At 39.2% G+C, this 21,981-nt stretch overlaps 1 protein-coding gene across 2 annotated transcripts in view; it reads left to right on the plus strand.

Moving 5' to 3' along the window:
* Window positions 1–21,981, plus strand: part of Rat1 (5'-3' exoribonuclease 2 Rat1) — a 458,579-nt gene that overhangs the window by 114,457 nt on the left and 322,141 nt on the right. For both annotated transcript variants that reach the window (XM_090376618.1, XM_090376619.1), the window contains exon 8: window positions 10,614–10,631. In XM_090376618.1, coding sequence (XP_090232744.1) covers window positions 10,614–10,631 — 18 coding nt within the window. The remainder of the gene's footprint in view (window positions 1–10,613; window positions 10,632–21,981) is intronic.

Genomic DNA, 21,981 nt, shown 5'->3' on the forward strand with positions numbered 1-21,981 from the left:
TCTTCCAGCAGGACAATGTGCCTTCCCACAGAGCCGTGGTGCTAGAACATGGTTCGAAGAGCATTCCGCAGATTTTACACCATGAAATGGCCTCTCCATTCACTGGACATAAACTCTTTGGAGCATGTTTGGGATGCTGTGGAAAGGTCCGTTTGAACTTTGGATCTTCCACTCAGCAATGCAATGGAATTATGGACAGCAGTATCAAGCATTGATGAAAATGCCTGTGGACCGCTTTCGTGAACAAGTGGACTCAATGCCTCATTGTGGGCCTACCCATTATTAGGTAGGTATCCTATGATTTCTCTCTACTCAGTGTATTATTACATAATTATCAAAAACATTAGGCAACACCAGGCATGGATCATTGGGGGTGGAGGAATTATTGTAGCTTTGGATCTGCCCCCAAGTGACACATGAAGCATTTCCAAGGTTTGGTCTGCTGCTTGAAGAGGTTGACCACCATTGCTGTAGTGCAGAACAACGAGCATTATGGTGTACAGGATGAAGCCAATGCAAGGCACTAGGTCTAGCAGATCTATAACTATAGAGCTATAGTCTAGATGTGACAGTATTAATGTGTGGTAAAAATGCAGTAGTGTAAACAGTCAGCTTCCCATGTTGTGACAGGTAGCACTCTTGAAATGTTTGTTTCTTGAAATATTCTTAAGACATGTGATCCTGAAGGTTTTATATGTTCACTTGAAGGTATGCTTTGGTCTAATACTACACTTGTGAAATATAGCACCTCAGACCACTCAGGTATGAACCAATATAAGCAGGGGTTGAGGTGTGGCATGCACACCACACCACACAGAAGAATGCTGCCCTGTTGTATTACCAGGCAATACTAGGTGGTAGATGACACTCATCTGGTGCAATACCAACACTTTGCTTCATGTAGGCAATTTGTGTGGTGAATCTCATGTTTAGTCTCCAAAGCAAAGCTCCAGCAGTCGTTCCTAATCTCTTCCATCATGCAGTATGATTGATGGGCATCATGGTGAAATCCGATCTTCCTTATATTTCAAGGGTACAGCTCTTGGTGTTTGAGGGCCACCTGCTATATATTCCAGTGAATTGAACCTATTGCTAACTCTAATAGGTATCCAGATCAGCTAGTGTATGATCTCACTGCCTCTACTCTGCAATATAGTGGCTGAAGGGAGTCTGAGTAGTGTGTATATGGAGGGGCATTGTCGAGGCTGCAGTATGTCAAGGAGCTGGATGTATCCTTGCTGTGTGTACACCATTTACAAAAATTTCATTACTTCATATGTCATATGCTCCTCACCTTTTCTTACTACTGAATACATCATGAATGGTCCAACTAATAGAATAAAAGATCAAATATCCCAAATGCTTCCTCATTGATTTCACAAATGTACATAATATCAGTTCCAATCTCAATCATGTCCATTTCCACTTGCAGTCTGCCAAGCCTCACTTACTTTTTCTGACAATCCCAATTATCAGTTGACTGAACCACTGGTCACCTCAGTTGTCCTAATTATGGTACAATTCCCACTTTACAATTTCTTTCACTTCAAAGGTGGTACTTCTGCATATATCTGCTCTGACATTCTTCTCCAAACTTTGCTCATCATTTGGAACTCCTTGACTCTTTTCTTGGAAACTTGACTTTCATCAGTTCAACTTTCCTAACAGTAAGGTAATTTTTCTCGTTGATATCATTATTCACAACTCCAGTTGACTTTCGTTTTCTAAGGACATGAACTCACAGGTCAAGATACTGAGGTTTTTGCAATTACTAATGAGCTCGCACGGATTGTACATTTACCTACCAGAATACCAGACAATCCTAACCATATTCTACACTCTTGATCTTCGTCTCATGAGCAACCCTTTGAAGTGCACATTTGAGATTTAGTGGCCATTCTCAGTCTCGTGTTATGTGGTATTATTGGAATGCATAAAAGGATGGTCTGTGATGTTGTAGAGCGGATATCATCTTTTAAGGGCACAAAAGGTGATATAGTTGTACACATTAGCACTAATGATATTAAGAGTAGGAGACCGGCAGAATTACTTAACAAGCACAGGTCACTGATAAAAAAAGCCGTGAATTAGGGTTGAATTTGAAAGTGTCTGCAATTCTGCCCAGACACGATAGGAGGGAGTATATGATGAGAGCCTTGTCGATCAATTCGGCCCTGGAAAGATTGTGCAAGGCTCAAGGGATAGAATTTTTTTCAGCCTGGACTGTACTTGTTAACAGGAGAGACTGCTTCTACAGGGATGGGATAGACTTAAATAGAAAGGGTGCAAGAATATTTGCTGATGCTATCGAGGCAGTGTTAGGTGGTTCGGAAAACTGCTAGTTGGGGGGATACAAGGACTAATAGTTTAACAGTAGCCGTAGGCAGAGGTGAAGGTGATTCTTGCACAACTTCTATTAGAATAAGTAACGACCTGGAGCGAGGGGTGTTGGGAGTTTCGGGAACGGATGGCAGTCATCGTGCAACAGGTGGGTATATGGGATGTGTTAGAGTAATTAAGAATAAGAATAGGTGCATGTATACTTGCATTTATACCAATGCTAGAAGTATAGTAAATAAATTTGATGAATTTGAAGTGTTGGTCAAGACATCAAAGGCGGATATTGTTGGGATATCAGAGACGTGGTGTCACACAGATATAAGGAATGCCGAACTGGAATTTGGGGAGTACAATGTGTACAGAAAGGATAGACAGGATAGGAAGGGAGGAGGTGTTATGCTGTTAATAAAGAAAAACATAAAATCAAAAGAAGTGCATCCAGTTGATATAAATGAACAGTGCACTGTTGAGTCAGATTGGTGTGAAGCACTGCGAAAGCAAAAATAAGAGTAGGAGAGTGTTATAGGCCTAACGACTCGAATGAGTACAATGAACAATTGTACAGAGAAATAGTGGGCTAGTAAATCGGAATGTCTTATAATGGGGGATTTTAACTTCCCAGATATTGACTGGAACTTGTGGGTTGTGTACTCACACACTAGTCAGACTTTTGTGGATTTATTGGATGATTGTTTTCTGCAGCAGCATGTTCGAGAGGCAACCAGAGAAAGTAATACTCTTGATCTGGTTATCAGCAGTAATCATTCATGTATTAGGAATTTGCAGATAAAAGAACCACTAGGTGGCAGTGATCACAATGTACTGACATGGGATTTACTTAAAGATTTAATTACCATCAGGGGTAAAGGAAAGGGTTTTTGCTTCCGTAAAGGCGAGTACAGTGGTCTCCGACAGTTTCTAAATTCTGTACAGTGGGATCAACTGACGATGTTACCAACAGTAAATTCTAAGTGGGAAGCATTCAAGGAATTAATCGTGGATGCTACTAAAAGTTTCATACCTATTAAGAAATATTGTTCAAGGTTTAGGCCTAAATGGTTGTTAAATGAACTAATGAGACTCGTAACAGAGAAGAAAAATGCATGGGATGCATACAAATTAACATGTGACACAGCAACCTATGATAGCTACAAGTTGATCTGTAACCAAGTTACAAAGGAGGTTAGGCTGGCGAAGGCAGATTACGAGAAATCCTTGCCAAAAGATGATAAGAAAAACAGCAAGGATTTCTTACTTATATAAACTCTAAAAGGAAGGGGATGAATCTGATTGGTCCACTTGACATTGATGGTTCGACTGTTGATGATCCTGCTCAGATAGCAAACAAACTGAATGAGTATTTTGCATCTACATTCACATGTGAGGAATTATTAAGGTTTGAAAATGGCAGAAGGTTATCAAATTGTAGCAAGATACTTAATGATTTTGTAATGTTGTTGTTGTTTGGTTTTTAGGAGCATTAGCAACTAAGGCCATATTGCTCCAGGATATGCGGTGGTCATTCCTTAACCTTTCCGCATCCTCCGTATTTGGTGGTGACGGGCTCGAACCCCGGTCTAATCAAGAAGCGTGTGCTACGCACTGCTGCTCCTTCCCACCTGGCTACGGAGGCACCTCTGATTTTGTAATAACTGAGAGCAAAGTGGAAGAGAAATTGTTGAAGTTAAACGTAAGAAAAGCACCTGGGGTGGATGTGATCTATCCAGTTATATTAAAGGAGGTGGCAAAGCAACTAAGCAAACCCTTAGCCATAATTATGAGAGCATCCTTGGACTCAGGGCAGGTTCCCACGGACTGGAGATGTGCAAATGTATCCCCAATTCACAAAGGGGGATCGAAAGGTGACATGAGTAATTACAGACCAGTTAGTTTAATTTGTGTTCCGGGTAAAATAATGGAGTCGTTGGTTAAAGATGCATTGCAGGATCATCTAGACAAGACTGCAGCAATAATTCAGACACAGCATGGGTTTGTTAAGGGAAAGTCTTGTCTGACAAATTTGATAGGATATTATGATGTGGTTTCAAAGGAACTGGATGCGAAAAATAATTTTGATATCATATATTTGGATTTCAGGAAAGCTTTTGACACTATTGCGCATGGAAGACTATTGTACAAATTGGAGCAGAATGGTATTAAGGGTAAGTTGCTACAATGGATAAAAGGATGGTTAAGTGGGAGAAGACAGAGGATGGTAATCAATGGGTGCTGCTCTTCTTGGACTAATGTTATTAGTGGAGTCCCACAGGGTTCGGTGTTAGGTCCACTGTTGTTTTGTATATTTATCAATGATATTGATGAAGGTATATCAGGCTTAATGTCGAAGTTTGCAGATGATACAAAGGTTGGCAGGGTTGTTAATGACAGTAATGGCAGTGTGCTACTGCAACCGGATCTAGATAATTTGGGCATATGGGCTAAGAAGTGGCAACTGAAGTTTAACCTTGACAAATGCAAAGTACTACATATGGGTAGAAGTAACCCCAGAGAAACGTACCAACTGTGTGGCACTACACTTAAGGTGGTAGAAAATGAAAAAGACCTGGTAGTAATTGTACAGGCAGATATGAAGTTTTCTGAGCAATGCAGATAGGCTGCCAGGGCAGGTCATGGGGTTTTGTCAATGATATATAGGAATTTTGCTAGCAGGGAAAAGGAGGTGATTATCCCTCTGTATAAGGCAATGGTCAGGCCACGCCTTGAGTACTGCGTACAGGTCTGGAGGCCTCATTTTAGGAAGGATGTAGATTTACTTGAGCGTGTACAGAGAAGGGCAACAAGATTGGTGAGGGGAATGAAGGGATCCTCTTACCAAGAGAGCCTTAAGTTCTGCAAATTGCAGTGGCTGGAGACTAGGCACCTGCGGGGTGATCTGATTGAGGTATATAAGGCCTTGAATGGGTTGAGCATGCTGAATTCTGATGGGATCCTTCCACTTGTTCAGATTACGAACCTAAAGGGGCATAAATTCAAATTAAGAAAAGACAGATGTAGAATAGATGTGCGGAAATTTGCCTTTAGCCAGCGGGTGGTTAATTGCTGGAACAAACTTCCATCTGTCGTTGTGGAAGTTGATAGGTCGAATAAATTTAAGGAGGAACTGGACAGGCATTTGGAGGGAATGGTGTGATATTTTTATTTTTTTTTGGGTGATGCTGCATAAGCTCATACATTTGCTTTCTTGCATCACATGCCACTACTACTACTATTAACTCCTAGCATTGGTGTACATGCACCTGTTTCTACTCTTAGTTACCCTAACACAGCCCATGTATATTTTGTTCCACTATTGCTCCCAGCAGTCTTGGAAATCTTCATTGCCTTGCTTTCCAGACGGCTGCTCATTCTAATAGAAGCAGTTCGAGAATCACTTTTGCCTCTGCCTGCGGCCGCTGTTAACCTTTTATTTTGTGTATTACATCTAACACTGCCTTGATAGAATCAGCAAATATTCTTGCACCCTTTCTACTTAAGTGTACCCCATCCCTGTAGAAACAGTCTTTCCTGTCAACAAGCACAGACCAAGCTGAAAAAAATTCTATCCCTTGAGCCTTGTATTTCCCTGTTTGTGAATACAATGAAGAAGAAAGGTAATTGATCAGACTCTACTGCACTGGTTGTGGAAGGGTCTTAGATAACCCACTGATGTTGCTGGTGAATTGAATCGGTACTTTGCATTGGTCTTTATTGACAAAAGACAGACTGATTGAGGTGTGTAAGACCCTGAATGACTTGCGCAAGCTGAATGCTGATAGAATTCTTCCTCTTGCTCAGATTAAGAACCTGAGGGGGCACAGATTCAAATTGAAGAAAGTCAGTTGTAGAATAGATGTGCAGAAATTTGCCTTTAGCCAGCAGGTAGTTGATTGGTGGAACAGACTTCCATCTTTTGCTGTAGAAATTGGTATCCTAAATAAATTTAAGGCTGAGCTGGACAGGCATTTGGAATGAATGGTGGGGTGAAATTGGAGGGTTTTTGTGTTTTTTTGGCTGATGCTGCATAAACTTGCTTTCTTGCATTGTATGCCTCTACTAATGCTAAGGCGCCTCCGTAGCCAGGTGGGAAGGAGCAGCAGTGCGTAGCACACGCTTCTTGATTAGACCGGGGTTCGAGCCCGTCACCACCAAATATGGAGAATGCGGAAAGGTCATGGAATGACCACCGTATATCCCGGAGCAATATGGCCTTAGTTGCTAATGCTCCTAAAAACCAAACAACAACAACAACAACAACTAATGCTAAGACTCTTCATTCTGAGAGAGGATGTGCAAGTGAGGCTAAGCCATATGAAATTAGTGATGTCATAATTGCAGATGATTGTTTATTAGAAAAACCTTTGAGCATAAAGGCAAGTAAGATTCCCAGAGTTGATGCCATATGCCCTGTAGTTTTGAGGGAGAGTGCAGGGGAGTGTATTGAACCATTGAAGTTAATTATGAGGACTTCTTTAGCCGTCTGAACATTTCTATGGATTGGAGAAGTACCAGTATATCCCCAATACATAAAGGCAGTTCTAAGAGTGAAGTTGGTAACTACAGGCCTGTTAGTCTGACTTCAGTGACAGGAAAAATCTTAGAGACAATAATTAACAGTGCAATCCAGGGATATTTAGATAGATATCGCATTCTAAAGGACACAAATTGGCTTTGTTAAATGAAAATCATGTTTAACCAACTTAGTAGGCTATTTTGACACAGTTACTCATGAGCTGGATTTAGGGAACAATTTCGACATTGTTTATTTGGATTTTAGCAAAGCATTTGACTCTGCCACTCATGAAAGGTTACTCTGTAAGCTTTTACAGGTTTGGATTACTGGTAAGATTTTCTGATGGATTGCTGGGTAGCTGCAAGGTGTTCTTCATATTGGTGTAATGTTAGGAGTCGGGGGTCACTCAAGGATAAGTTCTTTGACCACCGTTATTTCTCATTTTCATGAATGACACTGATGAAGGGATCTAAGGCGTGATAGCAAAATTTGCAGATGACGTAAAGGTTTTAAGAGTCATTAATGATCAGTGCCATGCAGTGCTCCTTCAGGATGACTTGAACAGACTTAAGAGATGGTCAGAGAAGTGGCAGCTATGTTTTAATAGTGTTAAATTCAAGGTCTTACCCTTGGGTAATAGCAACCCCGAAGTAAATTATACACTTGGTGGAGTTGAATTAAATACAGTGGAGAAGGAAAGGGATCTGAGAGATACAATACAGGCACATATGAAGTTTTCTGAAGTGTAAACAGGCAGTGAGGGAAGTCCATCGTGTTCTTTTGATGATTTATCGAACGTTATCCTATGGAGATAGGGATGTCATAATCCCACCGAATAAAGCAATTGTAAGACCACATTTGGAATACTGTGTTCAGGTATGGAGACCTCATGTGAAAAAAGACATTGAGCTTCTTGAAAGGGTCCAAAGACAGGCAACTTGAATGGTGAGATCAGCAAAAGGATGACTGTATGAGAAAAGACTCTGATTATGTGGGATACAGAGCTTGGCACCTCAGAGGATGATCTGATTGAGGTTTATAACGCTCTGAGAGCTGTTAGCAAAATGAATGAAGGTGAAATGCTCACTATTATAAAGAATTCCAGAGCTAAGAACCATAAATTCAAATTACAGGGGTTAAGGTTTATATTAGTTGTAGGAAGTTTTCTTTTAGCCAGCGAATCGTTGATTGTTGAAACAAGTTGCCTCATTGCCTTTGCAGTAGTTGAGGCTGACAGTGTGAATAAATTCATATCACCTGTGTGAGGAGCGAAGCATATAATTTGTATTTTCTTGTCTACTTTGGGTTTTTTTTTTTTTGTGTCAGTTCTCTAAAAGCCTGTGGCTTCCTTGCACTATATGTTGAATACTCCTCAAGCTACTATTACTATAAATTCACTGGCAAAGGCACTTGATCATAAAATGCTACTTGTCACTTCTAAGTGCAAAATGGCTCCATGCCATTTGTACTTAAAAGTTGATGGTTGAGTGGTTCTTAAAGTTCAAAAGTGGAATAACTTTTTGTTGACACTGAATATATTCATCATCAGCAAAATTGGATGAAATGTGACAAAGAACTTACTTGAGAAACAGTTGTCTCATTATATCCACAATTTGGCTAATGATGTCGGAATCAAATTTGGACCATGCCGAAGCACTCTGGCATAAGATTTATATATGTGACAGATTCATACCTCATCTGCTGAGTGAAGAGAGCAGAAGCACGAATTCTGTGTCAGGACCTAAAGGAAGCAATGTAGTTTCCTTTACAATTTAATAATTAAAAACTAAAAAAACAAACAAAGGAAATAAAATATTTGCAATTCCTTTCTAAGCTCATTACATGCAACAGAGTTTTGGTGTGCGAATAAAATACAAGAACAAAGCTACAGTATTCACAGTGGGAGAGTCCAAAATTTTCATATCTAAAGCAGTTGGTGGCTCATTAAATAAATAAATTCAGTCAGTCCTCGTACAGCACGATAGTTGTGTTCCTAGAAACCCTCGTACAATGCAATATCGTGCAATATAAACAGGCCCTATGGGAAAAATAGGGTTAGGTCCCGACCACCCAAGATTGAACACATATTTTTAACCAAAACACTACCAAACACAATAAATAATCGTAATGAAATACTTACATATTTTATTACGACTATTACGTAATAAAATATTGCTAATGCTTTTGCTTCTATCGTAAGCAAACTTGTTTTTTGTTTGATTTTCTATCCAAACAGATGACAGCCGTTCCATCTCTTCCAATTCTGTGTGTCTTAATCTAATAGATTTTAATACACTTTGAGTTGTTCCTGCAATGAAAGTTGTTTTTATTTTCTCTGCATTCTTTCTAATTCTTGGTGTGGCCTCATTTAGGCCTGTAGCACGTGCAGTATAACATTGTCTTTCATTTCGCTTAAAGCGTTTCAGAATTTCATATTTTTCTCTCTATCGACAGAGGTTTACTGGCCATAAGCCTTACCGGGGAACCCCGGTGGGCCGGAGGCTGGTGTGATTTTGGCCATAAATGCTAGTATGTGGCCACTACAAATTTTCCTGGGTAAGAATTTTTGATCCAGTCCGCCTCTGTTTATCGATATTGCTTTTCTTTTTCTCTCTGAATCTGTAGTGTCTTCACCAGGACACTTCCTTTTAAGTATTTTACTCATCTTTAGGGAATAAAGCACAATTACAAAATGAGGAGGCACGCTTGATACACATAAACAAAGCTGCGTGCATGTAGCAACTGAATAAACAACACCGTAAAGGCAGAAACACACTATTAACGCCTCACATTTTACTAAAGCACATTTCTGGGGGTTACTACCATAAAACAATAAAAACAATTTCCAGTTGCGTTTCTGCTAGTGGAATCTGTTATAAACTGGTAGTAAACTCGATCTAATTGCATTTGCGATAATACCGATAGCTGGAATTGTTTGGGTTTTGATGTTATTATGGTGAAATGTGTTTCCCCTTCACTGATATAAAAAAACATAAATACATTTTCAGAATCTTCTCTTCGTTCCTATCGTGTTGCGTTCAGTTGGGGTGATTCCGCGTTCGACTGCCATTTCTTGTAAACACAAAGGCGAATCGTGCATAAGCGAATCCGGTTTGTGTTATATACGATATCGTTCCCTTATTTATAAATCGTGTATGATCGAATTCATGTAGTGTAAACACGTGTTATACGAGGACTGACTGTATTTTTTTTAGGTGAATTGCTAATCCATCTAACAAATAAACCTTTGCACATGTACATCAAAAATCCTACTAGAACAAATTCTAGACAACCTTCATTGCAAAGCAAAATAAAAATTCGTGTATATTCAGTGTTTAGATATTTTTAACAAATTCATTCCTGGAACTTTTTATTCCTACCTTGTATAATTTGAGAGCTCTGTTCACTTCACTAGGAATCCTTATTTCTCTGTGTGGCTTTGCAACAATGGCTGTACTAATTAGTACTGAAATGACTGTTGGGAAGTAGTGGCAGTTTTTATAGTTGGATGAGTAAACCTTAATTATCCTGGATAATTATTTAGTGTTCCTTGTAAATTAGGGTTTTATACATTGAGGCACTTACCTGTGTATATATTTCTCTCTGTTAATGTGAGTTTTTATATTGGAAGTAGGATCCTAATGATATGGCTGGATTTTGGACAGTATATAATCAGGATCAAATTTTATTATTATGTTGTCCACTTTAATTTTTATGAAGAACAATAGACCAGATTACTGATGTTAGTTTTGTATACTTTCAGCTGATCTTATCATGTTAGGTAAGTTAAATTTTTTTATACAGTTAAAATGTATAAAATTTTTGCATTTCATTTCATTTATGAATTTCTGAGCTAAAGTTTTATTTTTATTTTTTGAAGTTTGATAGTTTGTTTACTTATGAGTTTTTTTTTTTTTTTTTAATGTATGAATTTTTGTTTAGCCCATTTAGTGCTACACCCTGAATTTTCTCAGAGTGATAATGTGACATTCATTGCCATGTTTGATTATACAGTAAACCCTCAATTTAACGGACTAATAGGGGAGGAGAGGTGTCCGTTAATGCCAAAAGTCAGTTAAATCAAATGTAACATGGGGGGAATTTTTTATTGTTCTTAATGGAGGGAAAAAACTAATACAGTATACAGTACTGTACAATATAAATTTATTAAATTATAATAAAGAATATGTAATATTTACTCACCTTTTTGACAGTGTAGTTGAAGAGTATTTTGCCGTGTAATCGTTATAGTACAGTAATCATTATTCAGTATCTGAAGGTAGAGGTGAAGGGGAGTCCTCAGCTTCAGATTCTTCTGAAATGTTCACAAATGGAGGCACTGGTGTACAAGCAGTTGGAGATGAAATAGGAGTGGGAGTCGGTGAAGTTCGCTTAAAGAAAGCATCCATCTTCAGTTGTTTCTTAATAATGATCGCCCTGAACTGCCGAAAATGTTCATAGTAAGGGACAATTTTAGGGTCAGAAGATGTTCCTTTGTAGTGGATAGCAATGTCCATGAGATTTCTCATTTCAGACAGTGTAGGCCGTGCTGGTGTAATTTGCTCTTCCTCAATGTCTTCTCCAACACTGCCTTGCCATATTGAATCTCATCCACAATTTCTTCTTCAGTGAGGACTAGGTAGCCAGGATTACCTTCATCATTTTCAAGCCATTTCAGAACATCATCTTCAGTTGTTTCCCGGTTGCCAGCATTTACAAAGGTGCGCCGAAAGTCATTTGCCTCAAATCCTTCAAAATCCAAATCCGGTTAAATATTGTACAACTTCTTTCAACCATTTGCCAAAGTCTTAGTCTTCATCTCCTTCCAAACAGCTGCAAAGCTAAAGAGTGCAGACTTAATGGTGTAGGCTCGTAGATTCTGAAGTGTCCTGGCTCCTCTTGTGTCTTCTGCATCTTCTTCATTTTTTTTTTTTTTTTTTTTTTTATGAGAACCCCAAACACGAGAGGTATTAGAACCTATAGTACTTAGAACCGTGCTTGGGTTGGAGGTTGAGAAGATGAAAGAAGATATTTGTTGACATTGGACTTGAACATCTGTAGATTGTAATTTTCAGGAAATACGTATGAAGGAAGGTTGTTCCAGAAAACGGCAGTTGAATGAATAAATGAGGAAGATGAAAAGTTGGTTCTGTGGGTTTGAAGTTGGACAGTAAATGGATGTTGGCTGGTGGCGGCACGTGTTCGGACTGTTTTGAAAGAGAGAGCGGGAATTATAGAAGCCAATTCAGAAGAACAGTGCCCATGGAAGTATCTATAGAAGAGGCATGCAGCGGGACTGCTGACTGTGCGAGGTCTGCTGTGGCAGAGCGTTTCTGGGAGGAGCAGCATTGGATCTCCCCTGAGGACGCGGTCGTTACTGACCGCGCCCATGGATTTTGGGAACGCAAGTGGCTCAAGAGCTTGCAAATCGGTTCATCCAGTCACAGTGCTATTGGTAGGGACAGGGGGATCCGTTTGCACCCCCTGTTTGAGGCAGTTGTCCTCAGAAGGGATGACCGTTTCTGTTTGACACGCTCCCGAGCCACTTCCGTTTCCGATGCGTGCATGGAGAATGTGGATCATGTGTCTGATGATCATGTGCATGAGTGCCATGGACCGGCTACTTAAGGATGTGTCTTAGCACTAGTAGTATGCTGTTGAAGAAGGAGACGGCAGTTCTCCGAAAGCTCCAGGTTTCATTGTTTTATCGCTTTTAACCCAGTTTATTTTAGATAATTTTATTGCTTTTAACTATATTTTAAATTATATTGTAACTATAATTTAATCAGTGTTTTTATTTTCATCACATTTCATTGTATATTATTTCATTGTATAGTAAATTTTCAGTTCAATTTCTTGGCTGGTGTTTATCATTAATTATTATAGTACAGTTAGCTTAACTTCTGTTCCAGGAAAAATCAGGGAGTCACTGGTTAAAGAAGTAATGCAGGACCATCTAGACAGGAGTGCAGATATACCTTAGTCACAGCATGGGTTTCTTAAGGGGAGATGTTGCACATAAAAGATGTGCAACATTATCAGATTTCCCTCAATACCACACTGCTATTTGTATAGCAGTGTGGTATTGAGGGAAAGTTACTGCTGTGGATAAAGCGATGGTTGTATGGGAGAAGACAAAGAGAGTAGTTGTCAATGGACACTGCTCTTTGTGGACATCAGTATTATTAGTGGAGTTCCACAGGGTTCTTTGCTGGGCACATTGTTGTTTTCTGTATTTATTAATGATATTGATGAGGGTATATCAGGCTTAATGTTTAAGTAATGTCCACTTTTCAGATGATATAAAGATTGGCAGAGTGGCTAATGAGAGTAATGAAGGTATGCTGCTGCAACAAGGTCTAGAAAAATTAGGCAGATGGCTGAAAAATGGCAATTGAAGTTTAAAATTGCCAAATGCAAGGTGCTGCATATGGGTAGCAGTAATTCCAGAGTAACATATCAACTGTGTGATATTACACTTAGGGTAGTGGAAAATGAAAAGGATCTGGATTAATTGCAGTCTGATATGAAGTTATCTGAGCAGTGCAGACAGACAGGCTTCCAGGACAGCTCATGGGGTTTTTGTTAATGATATACAGGAAGTTTGCTAGCATATTGATAAGGAGGTGATTATCTCATTGTATAAGGCAATGGGTCAGTCCACATCTTGAGTACTGCATACAGGTCTGGATTTTAGAAAGGATGTAGAGCTTTTGGAACAGGCACACAGAAGGGGCAACAAGATTGGTGATCCGAACAAAAGGGTGCTCTTACTAAGAAAAGCTTCAGTTCTACAAATTGCAGCATCTGGAGACTAGGATCCTGCGAGGTGATCTGATTGAGGTTGAATTTTTAAGGCTTTGAATTTATTGAGCAAACTCAATGCTGATAGGATCCTACCCCTTGTTCAGACTGTGTACATGAGGGGACATAAATTCAAATTGAGAAAGGATAGTTGCAGAATATATGTGTGGAAGTTTGCCTTCAGCCAATGAGTGGTTGATTGTTGGAACAAGCTTCCATCCATTTTTGTAGAGGTGGATAGTTTGAATGGGATTTTTTTTTTTTTGGCTGATGCTTTATAAATTTTCTCGCATCATTTTCCACTATTAATACTAATACTAAACTGTCTATTCTTGAGCAAGTTGGTAGTTTACATAAATGTAGAAGAGTGAAATTCTTGAAGGAAAGGTGACTTTTTTTATACTCAGCTTTTTGACTTTTTCTATAATTTTGCTAATACCTTATATTATTTTATTTTAATGAAATAATATAAAGTATTAAAGAATAAATTATTTTTATCTTAGATTAAAATGTACTGAAATTGAAAGACATTGAATTGCTGCATATGTTGAATAAATGAAGCTTTGAAATAACACATTTTATTACAAAAAAATACTGATAAAAACCTTTGAAGAAATTATGAAAAGTTATACTGCTAACAGGGTGTGTGCCCAGGATCAAATCTTGGACATACACCCTGGTAGCGATTTTGAGGCTATCCTTGGCTACTACCTAGTCTGTGAAATCCATTTGCTAGTATGCACAGTCTACTTACTCCAACCTGTTACAGATTAATGCATTATTGGTGTTCAATATATTCTATGAATGTTATATGTATTATATTGGTGTTCAATATATTATATGGATGTTCTATGCATTTTATGCAGTTTTTCTATGTTTTAGCAGTTTGTATGTAAGTAAATATAATATCTCCAATTAGACTCCAGGTGGTAGATGACTTTCATCAACCGGTGAAATACCACCACTTTGCTTATTGGAGGCTTGAAGTGGTGAAACCCATGTTTAGTCTCTAGAGCAGAGTTTCCGGCATCCCCCTCCCCCCATACTTATCCTTCAACCCATGCACGGTACTATGTACTATAGGTTTTGATACCTTTCGTGTTTGGGGTTTTCATAAAAAAAAAAAAAAAAAAAGCAGAAACAGTACGTCTATGAGAAAGTGAGTGGAGAGACTCTGTTAGAGATGAATCATTAATTAACCTAACTGCTCTCTTCTGAATGGAATCAAGAAGCCTGAGAGAGGTTTTGGGGACACCACCCCAAATGTGGGAACAATATTCCATGGCAGGACGGATTTGCGATTTATACAGAGTGAGCAGCTGTTTGGAAGAAAAGTAATTCCGAGAGCGAAAGAGAAAACCAAGTTTTTTAGATGCAAAGGAAGCAATATTTGTAATGTGTTTGTGCCAAGAGAGATTAGAAGTCAGGGTAATCCCCAAAAGAGATATATCATTTTGCCTAGAAATCGGAGTGTCACTAAAGATAAGCATAGGAGCAGAAGAATCCTTTTTGCGAGATATAAGACAAGACTGAGTTTTAGAAGGGTTGAAATCAACTAAGTTGTCTTTGCCCCACTGGAGAAATACCTGAAGATCGGCATTTAAGGAATTGGCAGCAGATTTTCGAGAACTTGAAGCTGATTGAGCAGGACAAGGTTTCTCAAAAGGGAAAGTTGAATGCAATGTGCTATCATTGGCAAAACTATGGATAGGATTTCCAGTCAATGGAAGAAGGTCATTGATATACAAGAGGAAAAGAGTGGGGGAAAGAACTGAACCTTGGGGGACACCGGCATTAGTGGAGAAGTTAGAAGACAGAGAGCCATCTACCATCACTCTCAGTGAGCGATCAGAGAGAAAACTGGATAACCAATTACTAAAAACAGTTGGCAAACCATAAGATGGAAGCTTGTTCAGAAGACCTTTATGCCAAACACGATCGAAAGCCTTTGAGATGTCAAGAGCAACTACTTGTGTTTCACCGAACCGTTCCATTGAATTAGTCCATAAATGGGTAACATAAGCCAGAATATCACCAGTGGATCGACACTGACGGAATCCATACTGGCGATTGTTGATCAGTATGGAAGGTTTCTAGGTAGTTTCTAGACGGAAGGTTTCTAGGTAGTTTAAGAGTTGGCGGTTAATTGATTTCTCCATTACTTTAGAAAGAGTAGAAGTAATTGCAATGGGACGATAATTGGATGGGAGGGATTTGTCACCCTTTTTAGAAACTGGCTGGATATGAGCAAATTTCCAAGCAGAAGGAAAAACACCTTTGTAATAAGAAAGTGAAAAAAGGCGGCAAAGAATAGGAGTAAGTTCAGGAGCACAAGTTTTGAGAACAAGTGGAGAAATACCATCAGGACCTGGAGCTTTCTTAGCATCAAGATTCATCAAAATCCTTCTGATATCCTTTTGACGGAAGACCACAGGAGGCATTGAATGGAGCATGTTGGGAATGGTGGGAGGTGTTTTACCAAGATCATTAATACATGAGCTGGAAGAAAAATGGGATGCTAGCAGGTCAGCTTTATCCTTGGCTGAAGTGACAACAGAACCATCTGGTTTGCACAGAGGTGGAAGCAGAGATGGGCAAAAGTTGCGGCCAATAGCTTTGGCAAGAGACCAGAATGCTTGGCTACCATTAGGGCAAGAAGCAAGTTTTCTACTCTTAGCCTGTTCAAACTCTAGTTTGGACTGATTAATAACTGCTTTACAATTGTTGCGAGCTTTGGTGTAGGCAGAAAATGAAACCGAAGAATTAGAAACAAGCCAATTACGATATGCAACATTCTTCACTTGGACAGCCTTAGCACATTTATTGGAAAACCAAGGTTTAGATAAAGGACGAGATTTTAAAGTGGAGTGTGGGATAAAGGATTCCATTCCTGCAAGAATAATTTCACTGACACGATCTGAGCAAACGTTGACATCAGAAGTTTTGAAACAGTGATCAGACCAAGGAAAAGAAGAAAAGAAGTCTTGCAGGTCATCCCATTTTGCATTCTTGTAATGCCAAACAATACGAGGTTGGGAATAGCCATGAGATAAAGGTTCCATTGGAGAAGAGACAATCACCAAGTTGTGATCTGAAGTGCCTAAAGGACCTCTCACTTCGACCTTGTACTTAGAAGGGTTGTTTGTGAGAAAAAGATCAAGCATATTGGCTGTATGATTAGGATTGTCCGGTATTCTTATAGGTAAATGAACAATCTGTGCTAGGTCATTAGTAATTGCAAAAGCCTCAGCATCTCGACCTGCTGGGTCGGTGTGACTAGAAAATGGAAGCCAGCTGGAGTTGTGAACGTTAAAATCACCAAGGAAAATTACCTCACTGTTAGGAAAGTTAGACTGTAGAAAGTCAAGTTGTAAAGAGAGGAAGTCAAAGAGCTCCAAGTGATTAGTGGAGTTGGGAGAACGGTAGAGACAACAGATGAATTTGACACAATGAGGTAGAGAGATTTTAAGCCAAGGAAGATCAAAGAGATGAGATTCCAAATTGCAAAGTCTCTGACAGGGAATATCAGAACGGACATATGCACAAGTACCCCCTTTGAGGCGAAAGGAATCATACAGCAAATAATTTGGATATCTGAGATGAGAAGTAGTTGAATCAACTGATAACTGAGATTCAGTCAGAAAAAGTACATGGGGTTTGGAAGACTGCAAGTGGAAATGGACATCGTTGAGATTGGAATTAAGACCACGTATATTTGTGAAATGAATAAGGAAGTCCTTGGGAGGTTTAGATCTTTTCGCAGATAAGCTTGCTCTATTATTTTGACAATTCATGGTGTATTCAATAGTAAGAAAAGGAGGGTGGGACATGCTGTATGAAGTAATGAAATTTTTGGATATGGCGTACATGTGGTAAGAATATACCCAGATCCTTGACATAACGTGGCCTCGACAATGCTCCCCGCATACACACTACTCGGACTCCCTCCAGTCACTATCTGGCAGAGTAGAGGTAGCAAGATTATACACTAGCTGATCCGGAAGCCTCCTAGAGAGTTACCAATAGGTTTGGTCCGGTGTACTATCTAGCGGCCGGCCTGCGAACACCGTTTTAGAGCTGTACCCTTGAAATGTAAGGAATATTGGATCTCGCCACGACAGTCATCATAACCTCAAAAATCATTAATCATACTACATGATGGAAGAGATAGGGAAGGGTTGGCCGGAACTTAGCTCTAGAGACTAAACATGGGTTCCACCACTTCAAGCCTCCAATAAGCAAAGTGGTGGTATTTCACCGGTTGATGAGAGTCATCTACCACCTAGTACTGCCTGGTAACATAGAGGGGCGGCGTTCCTCCATGTGGTGTGGGCGCCACACCTCGACCCCTGCTTACGTTGGTTCACACCTGGGTGGTCACCCACCATGTACTTGTGCATGGAGGTTATACCCAGGATTACTAACAGTCCCACCATCGTGAAGGTGCAAGCAGAGGATTTGGCTGTCATAGACCGTCCGGACTTCGCCGAAATTGGGTCCATTTGACTTAAGTGTCACCCGAATATCAGTTCCATCAGTGTTTTAGACTCACAGGTAGCAAGAACAGCTTGTCTGGCATATCTGAGAGAATGTCTGTGACAACCTCAAGGACCTCATCCTCCAACACAACCATTACTTCTTCCAAAAAGTTCTTATACAGCCTCTTGCAGGCTGCAATTATTCCCTGGTCCATTGGCTGAATAACTGAAGTTGTGTTGTGAAGCAAAAAAAGACATTTAATTCTGCCATCCTTACTAACTAACTTCTTAGCACTAGGATGAGCAGGGGTGTTGTCAAGAAGCAACAATGCATTTACATTATTGGGGGAAATTTTCAGAACATCTGTCTGGAAACGCCTCACATCAGCCCCTGACCACCAAATACGGAGGATGCGGGAAGCTCAGGGAATGACCACCGCATATCCCCGGAGTAATATGGCCTTAGTTGCTAATGCTCCTAAAAACCAAATAACATCATGGCCAAAGTGGTTGAAGAACCAGTCAGAAAAAATCTCTGAAGTAAACCATGCATTCTTTGAGCCAGTGTAAATAACAGGTAACTGATTTATAATGTCTTTAAGCATGTGTGATTTCTTTGATTTCCCTACCACCACCACCACCAATGGCTTCAGGCGATGCAAGCTATCAGCATTTGCACAAAGTAAGGCAGAAATTCGCTCCTTACTTAACTTGTGACCAGAAGTGCTGTCTTCATGTTTGTAGGCTAGCGTATTTTCAGGAACAGCACGATAGAACAGGCCAGTTTCATCGGCATTGTAAACCTATGATAAAATAAGGTCTTCACATTTATTAAGTTCATTGATAAATTTTCTAAATGCTCAACTTCTGAAGTGTCTGCACTTAAAGATTCACCACAGAATTTCTTGTTCACAATGCTATGCCTTTTTCTAAAATGCCACAGCCACCCATCACTTGCCTTAACGTTAAGTCCCATGTGTTTTCCAAGAGGTTCACATGCAGATTTCAACTCAAAACTTCGTACATTAACACCACTAGATCTCTGTTGAACATGCCACTTATACACAGCTTCTTCTAAGTTTTTATCTTGCACAGATTTCATGTTTTCTACACCCCTCTGTTGAACCACATTTAGAGCTATCAGCACTATTTTAAAGAAAAATGTTGCTATTTGGCCTTTGATTTACGGATATCAAACAGTTTTTTTTTTTTTTTTTTTATGCCATAAATTTCACGAACACTTTACTGAGACATTTTGTTCTAATTTCTCAGTTAGCTCTAATTTCTGTGCCACATTTAAGTTATGGCACAGTTTGGCCTATGCTACTCTTGTGCCCTTAAACACCCATACCAGTACCAGTAGTAAAACACGCACTTTCTTTTAACTCCTCTATCACTTGATGACATCCATTTTAAATTGTAAGAATTGCAAAATTATTTAATAAATAAAGTCACAATTCAGAAATCACAGAAACACTATATACAACCTGACCGCACGATAGTTTGAGGCAGACTGAGACCGAAACAAGGCAAGTCTGTAGACACTGCAGTTTAGTGTCCCGAGTCACATTGAGCACAGTTCAGCAAGTCACCACATGTACTTATCTGATATCTGGGAAAACAGCTATTTGAACACATTTTCAGAAAGAATAAAAAACAATTTCCTGAATTTGATTATAAAATTAAAAGTAGGTAATTATCAAAACAATAATGGAAATAGGTAATTATTATTAATTTTTAATTAATAATAACACTGACGTTTTGTATAACCTAAAAATAATAATATGGTCGAGATTAATGACTTATTATTTGTCCGGTCCGCTAAATCCGAAATCTGTTATATTGGGGTCTGTTAAATCGAGGGTTTACTGTACTTGCATTGTTAGGGCATTCCCGTAAACTTCTAGACTATCAAAAAGAGAGCAATCAGTTTAATTGATTCCTCTCTTACAAACTTGAAAATTGAATCACTCTGTTTTTTTTCTGCTCAGGCTGATTATTCAAAAGTATGATCAGATTATTCAAAACAAAGGATACATTGGTCAGAAAAAAAAAAAAAAAAAAAAAAAAAAACATTTTTTTCCCTCCCTGTTAAAATTCTGGGTGATTTTAACAGGGAGCAAAGATTGAGATCTACAAGGCTTGTAGATTTGACGTTGCTGAATTCAAATATGGCAACCATATATCTGTAACACCTACCAATTTAAGGGAGAAGGGATTAAAGTCAAAAACTAAGTTTCTAGTAAAAAAGATTGCATATATTTTAAGAAAATGTCACACACGGTACTAAATATTGAACAATGGGTCTGTTAACCTTATTCCTTTTACAAAAATCTCATAACAAAACACCTATTTTGTCGGTTTTTTTGCCTTTTATAATTGTCCATTGATGTCTCCCATATAAGATGCCAACATATTTTGACTCTTTTTCCCTGTATTTTATTTATTTATTTTTTTCCATTTGAGAAATATCTTGATGAAACCTTTCACCATGTTCATTGGAGACCACTCCCAGCTTTTCAGAAAAAAAAGTCTAAATGGGAATGATGCTTTAACGACATGTTCCAGCCAGACTACATGCTAAAATTAGCTCATCCACAATTTCACTGTAATTTTGTGATTTCTCATTGCCTAAAAAGTTCTGGCAGATGTTTTCGAATGCCTTCCAGGCTCTTATTTTTTTAGCATTTAATTTTTTACTGAATTCTTAATCTTGGAATAGCAATTTGATTTGAGCACCCACAAAAATTCTCTCTTTTATCTTGGCCTCACTGACTCAAGAGGCACTTCCGTAGCTAGGTGGGCAGGAGCAGCAGTGCGTAGCACATGCTTCTTGATTAGACTGGGGTTTGAGCCCGTGACCACCAAATACGGAGGATGCGGAAAGGTCAGGGAATGACCACAGCATATCTCTGGAGCAATATGGCCTTTTTTTTTTTTTTTTTAATGTAAACCCCAAACAAGAGAGGTATTAGAACCTATAGTACTTAGTACCGTGCTTGGATTGCAGGTTGAGAAGATGAAAGAAGATATTTGTTGACATTGGACATGAACTTCTGTAGACTGTAATTTTCAGGAAATACGTATGAAGGAAGGTTGTTCCAGAAAATGGCAGTTGAATGAATAAATGAGGAAGATGAAAAGTTGGTTCTGTGAGTTTGAAGTTGAACAGTAAATGGGTGGTGGCACGTGTTCGGATTGTTTTGAAAGAGAGAGTGGTATAGAAGCCAATTCAGAAGAATCTGTAGTATCTGTAGAAGAGGCATGCAGCAGAAACAGTACGTCTATGAGACAGCGAGTGGAGAGACTGTTAGAGACAAATCATTAATTAACCTAACTGCCCTCTTCTGAGGTGCCTCCGTAGCCAGGTGGGAAGGAGCAGCAGTGCGTAGCACACGCTTCTTGATTAGACCGGGGTTCGAGCCCGTCACCACCAAATACGGAAGATGCGGAAAGGTCAGGGAATGACCAAAGCATTTCCCGGAGCAATATGGCCTTAGTTGCTAATGCTCCTAAAAACCAAACAAACAAGCCCTCTTTTGAATGGAATCAAGAAGCTTGCGAGAGGTTTTGGGGGCACCGCCCCAGATGTGGGAACAATATTCCATGGCAGGGTGGATTTGCGATTTATACAGAGTGAACAGCTGTTTGGAAGAAAAGTAACGCCAAGAGCAAAAGAGAAACCCAAATTTTTTGGATACAGATGAAGCAATATTTGTAATGTGCTTGTGCCAAGAGAGATTAGAAGTCAGGGTAATCCCCAAAAGAGATATATCATTTTGCCTAGAAATCAGAGTGTCACTAAAGATAAGCATAGGAGCAGATGAATCCTTTTTGCGAGATATAAGT

The sequence above is a fragment of the Mastigoproctus giganteus genome, chromosome 6 (assembly GCF_048544385.1).
Source record: "Mastigoproctus giganteus isolate SK-2022 chromosome 6, ASM4854438v1, whole genome shotgun sequence".
Lineage (NCBI taxonomy): Eukaryota > Metazoa > Arthropoda > Arachnida > Uropygi > Thelyphonidae > Mastigoproctus > Mastigoproctus giganteus.